The sequence below is a fragment of the Heterocephalus glaber genome, unplaced genomic scaffold (genome assembly GCF_053883595.1).
Source record: "Heterocephalus glaber isolate CG9 unplaced genomic scaffold, H.glaber_assembly_v1.0 deba00001613, whole genome shotgun sequence".
Lineage (NCBI taxonomy): Eukaryota > Metazoa > Chordata > Mammalia > Rodentia > Bathyergidae > Heterocephalus > Heterocephalus glaber.
Window position 1 is genome coordinate 29,191,410 of NW_028258384.1, and position 6,361 is coordinate 29,197,770.

At 41.4% G+C, this 6,361-nt stretch overlaps 1 protein-coding gene across 4 annotated transcripts; it reads right to left on the reverse strand.

The window, feature by feature from the left end:
- Window positions 1-1,098: 1,098 nt before the first annotated feature.
- Tceal8 (transcription elongation factor A like 8) lies at window positions 1,099-3,287 on the reverse strand. Of its 4 annotated transcripts, none has more exons than XM_004875100.3 (3): window positions 3,159-3,280; window positions 2,688-2,760; window positions 1,099-2,090 (listed from the first exon to the last, which is right to left on the reverse strand). In XM_004875100.3, the coding sequence occupies exon 3, from the start codon at window positions 2,050-2,052 to the stop codon at window positions 1,699-1,701; it is 354 nt and encodes a 117-aa protein (XP_004875157.1). In that variant the 5' UTR covers window positions 2,053-2,090; window positions 2,688-2,760; window positions 3,159-3,280; the 3' UTR covers window positions 1,099-1,698. The 4 variants fall into 4 exon arrangements, with proteins under 4 accessions (XP_004875157.1, XP_004875156.1, XP_004875158.1 ...); XM_004875099.3 differs by having other exon boundaries at window positions 2,649-2,760; XM_004875101.3 differs by lacking the exon at window positions 2,688-2,760 and having other exon boundaries at window positions 3,159-3,287.
- Window positions 3,288-6,361: the final 3,074 nt, after the last annotated feature.

Sequence of the window (6,361 nt, forward strand, 5' to 3'; positions counted from 1 at the left end):
TGTGAAGCATCCACAAGTATGTGGGGATATGTGGAAGAAAAGATAGTCTGCTTTACAAGGACAATGTAATACTTAACGTTGATATAGTAGCCATTCTATTCCAAGTACATTTATCATATTTTATGGTCTTTGAAAGTTTTTGTGGTTTTTTCCCACATTTCAACAGGGGATGGAATGGAGGAATGGGGGTTGTTTCTTAGATAGATACACACACACACACACACACACACACACGCCTATTTTAGTCTTACAAAACATTTTTACATGTTTCAGGAGTAACAGGATAAAGAGCAGGGGGCTGTTCCCCTTAGGTCTGTTCTTTATATCACTTTGTGCAATTTATACATCTCCCCTGAGTCTCCTGAACCAGTAAGGCAATCCTGGCATGGGCCTTCACTGAGAGATCATCTCAGAAGAGAAGGAGGACAATATCTTACTCCTGAAACTCAAGAGCATCAACCATTGAATACAGCATGCTGTCTTTTACTCAAACCTGTACCCAGGTTCAACTTCCAAATGAATTTACCACATATGACTCTTTTGGATATGAATGATCCTGTGATTGAAAGCAGAAGAGATTTCTTTGCTAAGCACTATGCAAGACACCATAGCCCCAACAACCCTAGGGCAGTCCCAGCTATGTTAAGTGTCATTAAAAAGCAAAGAGAGGTTTAAGAAGACAGTGGGAATTCAACTCGGGACTCTAGGAATCTCAGTAGGGTTTGTCCCTTAAGGCCTCCAGGGCACCAGCACAGGTGGGGGCCAGCAGAGTAAAGGATCCTGCAAAAGAAGCACCTATGGCCAATAAGTATGGATGGACCCAGAAGAGAAGACAAGGGTAGGCCACGACAGCAGAGGACTGGCATGGGAACCCATACATCTACCTACTGGACTTGCTCATGTGCACAGGTTGAGTTATACCAGGGCCCCTCTTAAATGACTGATGGATGCTTCCACAGCAAGTTGGGGTCCTGTACACACAGGTTCAACAAGGTGCCACCAAACACAACTGTGAATTCATAGTGGATCATCTCTGCCCTACAGCAGCCCTGTGAAACAAATATTTTCCCCATGAAAAGACTGAGTCTTAAGCAAGTGTATCTTTCAATATTGCCAGTTTTATTCCTCTGGCTAAGAGATGCAGAGGTAATTTGAGATTTACATTTCTTTTTTATAGTTCTTTTATCAAGAATTTAAGTGCCCCCATTGCCCTTAAGCTGGTTGCAAATTATTTTTTGACTTATAAAAAAATTCTCAACTTTTTGTGTGAGATATGTGTTCATTAAAAAAATACACATAAGCAAAAAGTAAAAAAACAAAACTTCACACCACAAAGAAATTTGCGCAGTTAGGTTTCTGAGATGCGTATGTATGTATGTACATTGTGCACGCACACACAATTTGGAATTTTATCCTATATATGTGAGCTGGTATTAAATATGCTGCTTGTAACTTATCATGTTTCACTGTATAACAGAATGAACATATTTCCATGCATATGTGTGAAACTTTCCAATTGAAAAATAAATCAGGAAAACGGGGCAAACTTCAAAATCCAATGAGATGCTGGTAACAAGAAAACCATCAAAAATAAAATACCACCAGGTAATTAAAAGTAAAACCAAGGTAAAAGATTCATCAGAAAATGCTACCAGGAAGAAAGCAAGGGCCAGATTTTAATATCACACAAAAAAGAATTCAAGGCCTGAAGCACACAGGATAAGGACGGCTGCGTGAATGTCTTTGTTTCCAATGCATCATCACAAACTTGTTTCTTACTCTTCTTATCTCTTCCCTAAGCCTTTCCAACTCATCTACTCCTCTTATCATTTCTTCAGGGTCCACATGCCTAACTGGAATGTCCTCCTTAAATTCCTGGCCAGTTTGAGCAGGCCCTCCTCTAAGGTTGCCTTCTGCTCTCTGGTTTATACCTTCTTCAGAAGGCTGAGGATTTTCTTCTCCCTCCTGTAGTGCATCTTCTGATGATCGATGTTCCTCTGCCTCTGGCATATTCTCTGGTTTTCCTTCATTTTCTTCGCAAGACTTTTGCATGTTGAGTATTTTTTATTTTCTTTTCAAACAAATTAATCCTAGGAAACAAGGAAACAAAATTACTAGGTGCCAGACAAACAGCCTGTAGTGACTTTTTTCAGATTCAGGCCCTGAACTGTCAAGTTTTCCAATCAGAGAAGGCTAGATCCTCAAGCTCATAACTCCCCTCACTCCATCTCCCTTCCCTCCTCCCTCTCACTTCAGCTCCATCTTCTCTCCTCCAGCTCCAGCCCACCATTTTCCCAGCAGGCCTGGCTTTACAAGCCTCTCCCAGCACTGTAATGCGAGCAGCTCAGGAGCTATTAACTCTTGTCTTGCCAGGGGTCTCCCTTGCTCCCGTCCTTTCTGCCTTTCCCAAGTCATCCCAAACTCCAGCCTTTTACCTGAGAGGGTCCAGTCTTGGGCTTTCCCTCCCCCTTTCATGCCTAATCAGCCTTCCCTTCCCTCACCGCATTTCAGCAGCAGGATCTGCACAGGCCTCCGGTCCTTAATCCGGAGGGGAGGAGGCGGCGGCGCCCCGGGGATGTGCTTTGGTGTCATCCAGACTTCCACCTCCCACCCAAAGGAACCTGAGGCAATAGTACTCTTACACTGACCTGCAAGGATCCAGGGAATTTTCCTCCCTCTTCCCTCACCTCGATTTGTGTAGCAACCAAAAGACCAAGAGTCCTGCAGACAGGTATGCTCGCTTGGTGAGCCCTCCAGTACCTGGATCAAAGGGTCCCTTTTACAATTATAGGTCTTGTTGGTCTAAAGTTTCCCAGTCTTTATTACTTTCCACCTTTTACGGCAACCCCGCCCTCTGTGCTCACCTTTTGAAGCAAGTTCCCCCCCCCCCCGATTTTGTGTGTCTGTCTCTCTCTCTCTCTGTCTCTCTCTCCCTCTTCCTATTCCTCTCCCCCTCCCCTTTCTCTTCCTCCCCCTCACTCTCCCTCTCCAATTAGTTACCTTTCTCCTTCACCACCCCACCCCCCACCAAATTTCCGGCACAAAATGGAAGTTTGGCGGAACAGCAGTGTGGGGAAAACAGGACCTGCCCCGCTTGTTTTCTGCTCTCTGCCTTCTCCACCCCAGGGTCTCCGAATGAGCGTCCACCTTTACACTACCTGAAAGGATACGGGGCACTTTCTTTCTTCTCTAGCAAAACGGAGCAGCCACAGGGAAACAGGGCCCGCACTACACGGATTTCTGCACACGTCGACTCTTTGTCACGTGAGGGTGGCGTCATCAATGAGCTCCGGTCCTCAATTACCCCTCCCCTTAGCACAGCAGCCCGCCCCTACATTCCCTCCACTTGACACAGTCAATCTTTTTTTCCCGTGTTTGCCAATCAGAGACAATAAAACTGGTAACTTCACCCTGGAGTATCTAATCATTTTTCTCCAATTACCAGCTAAAAGCAGCCCTTTTTAGGGTTAATAGACCATTTCTTATTCTTTAAGAAATCGTCTCTTTCTATTGGCTCCCAATACGCCCACCTCCCCTCCCCCAAAACCCAAGGCCCAACATTTCTCTTGCTATCCTATCCTGCATTAAAATGAGTGAAGGTGGTAGATGGGGAGAGGGGCTGTGAGAAAAGAATCTAGGAGTAAGTGGGATTTTACTAGCGCTCTTGAATAGTTTTGTGTTTTAAACAATTACTGTACTATTCAAAATGACTTTAAAAGGGATACCTCACAAGCAATATGCAATACTTAATGTAGAGGACAAATTAGCTTAGTTAAATCAATTTTTAAGACCAGAAAAGGATTTCTAATGGCTACAAATGAAATTGGAGTATTTATAACATATCGATGTGTTAGAATTTTAAAATCTTACTCAAAAAGCATTTTTTGAAAAAGATTCCTAAATTAATCTGTAGGATATCTGTTTCTACCTTTTAGCAATTTTGCATAAATAATCTGTTATTTTTTCCTTTTTGGCTGAATTCAAGTAATTGTGTATTAGATATCTGACTTTTTTTCCCCCTCTCAGCACTGAAAATGAAATCCAAGGACTTGCACTGAGCTACATCCACCCCCTCTCCCTTTTACCGTTTTTAGACAGGGCTCTATAATTTGCCCAGGTGGGACTCGAACTTGCAATTCTTCTGCCTCAGTGCTGCAATTACAGGCGTGGGCCACCATGCCTGACAATAGATATCTGACCATTTCATCGATGACTGCTAGTGACTTCCACTTGGGCTTTACAGGAGTGCTTCACACAGACCTCCTTGCCTCTTAAGCATCTGTAGGATCCAATGTCTTTGTTAATCATATGAATCCGCTGAAAAGCCTAGTTTCCACCTAACAGACTTTGAGCATCATTGCTGTAAGAAAGCAGTACCAGTATTAGTCTAAAGAAACTCATCTCCCACCTCAGAATTCACTGGTACCTGGAGGTGTAGTGGTGCCAGTGGAGCCAGCTGGAGAATCAAGAAGAGGAAGTATAGCAAGGTCTTCCATCTAGGGTGATCACAGCAGGTTGCCTCAACCAACAATAGAACCCACCAGGGAGAATAAAATGGAAGTAAAATCTATTTTTCTGGCTTAATGTTTTATAATTTATATTTAAGTATGAAGAATTTATTTCACTGATGAAAGGTACATTGTCTACTATTTGAGTGAGTTTTTAATATAAATGTAACAAGCAGATTATAAAGACAGCACCATCTACTACCAAATATTTCCATTCTTTCAGTTGTTACCATTTAATGGGGAGAAATTCTGAACTTTCTTATGAATATGAAAATGACTTTCTGTTTGTGTGTATAATTTTATGCACTTTAATTACCACAATCAGAATATAATTCAGTCACCTCCAAATTCCCTCATGTTACCCTTTTGTAGTCATATCTTACTTCCTTCCCTAAACTCTGGCAATTGCTGTTCTATTCCCTATTACTATAGCTTTCTCTTTTTCAGAATGCATACAAATGATTTCATACAGTAGGTAATATTTTGAGACTGACTTCTTTAACTCAGCATAATGCCCTGGACATCCATTTAAGTTGTTGTATGCATCAGTAGTTAATCTTTCTCTTTTTACTGAATAGTATTCTGTTTTTGGGATACTCCACAATTCATTCATTCACCTGCTGAAGGACATATGAGTTATTCTAAGTGCTGAACAATATGAAGAAAGCTCTTATATACATTAACATATAGGTTTAGGTCCTTATCATTTCATATCTGGACTACCTGCCTCTTTCCAATTGATCTTACACTTTACTATCAAATTAAACTTCACAGTTCTATGCTTTCAACTCTGTCTCCTGCCCATAGACCTTCCTTACCCACACAGTAAATTGTACACTTTTCATTCTCACATTAAATATCCATCAGAATTGAGCCCCAGGATACATGTTTCCAACAGACTCATGAATTTCTTTGCCTCACTCTCTGTGTTCCAAGCATTCCTCATCCATCCCTCTAATTGTCCTTACATGCTAGTCCCTTCCCGCCAATGGCCATCCTTGTTATCCTAGATCCTGGTCACCCTCATCCTTAGAGGCCCGTACTCATCAACTAGTCACTTCAGATGGAAGTGATCTTTCCTTTTCATATTTCTGCTCCACATGAGGTCTGCAATTCCTGTGTAGCCCTTAGCTAATATTGCCCAGTGCCTTTCTCCCCTTCCCTATCTCTCTGTCTCTCTGTCTTTGTCTGTCTCTGCAGTGTGTGTATATGTGTGTCGGGGGACACTTAATCACGCAGATGCCCAAATATGGATTGGGGAAGGGGATTAGTAATCTAACTCTCATGCTTCTGTAGTGACTCTTTTAATGTTAACCAGTGTGTTTCCCAGAAATTTCGGTGTTTCGGAGTTTGCTGAAACCAGTAATGTAGCTCAGTGGGAGAACACTGGCCTAGTATGCTTAAGGCCTGAGCTTGATCCCTAGCACAAATAAAAAGAAAAAAAAAGAAAGAAAAGGCTTTTTCAGCTCACAGATGAACCTTTCTACCAGCACAAAAATTGAAGTAGAAATTTCATCATTCTCTTCTCCATTATTCTTATATGTAATTATAGCAAGTCTAATACTACTTTTATGGTGCTACTGGCAGAGCATATTAACCCTGTTGTCCTAAATACTCACAAGAGAGATCAATAAGTTCACTGATGCATACCTGACAAAGAACCAAGCAATGTAGACTTTCATCTTCATCCTTGTCCCTGGGCAATTTCAGTACAACAGTGTTAATACTCGGCTACCTTTGAAATTAAGTTAATCACAGTAAATTTTAAATATAAGTAAAATTTTAAGATATTGTATTAGCTTACAATTAAAGAAGTTAATTTTTTTAAAGTGAAGAAAAATGTTTATACATCA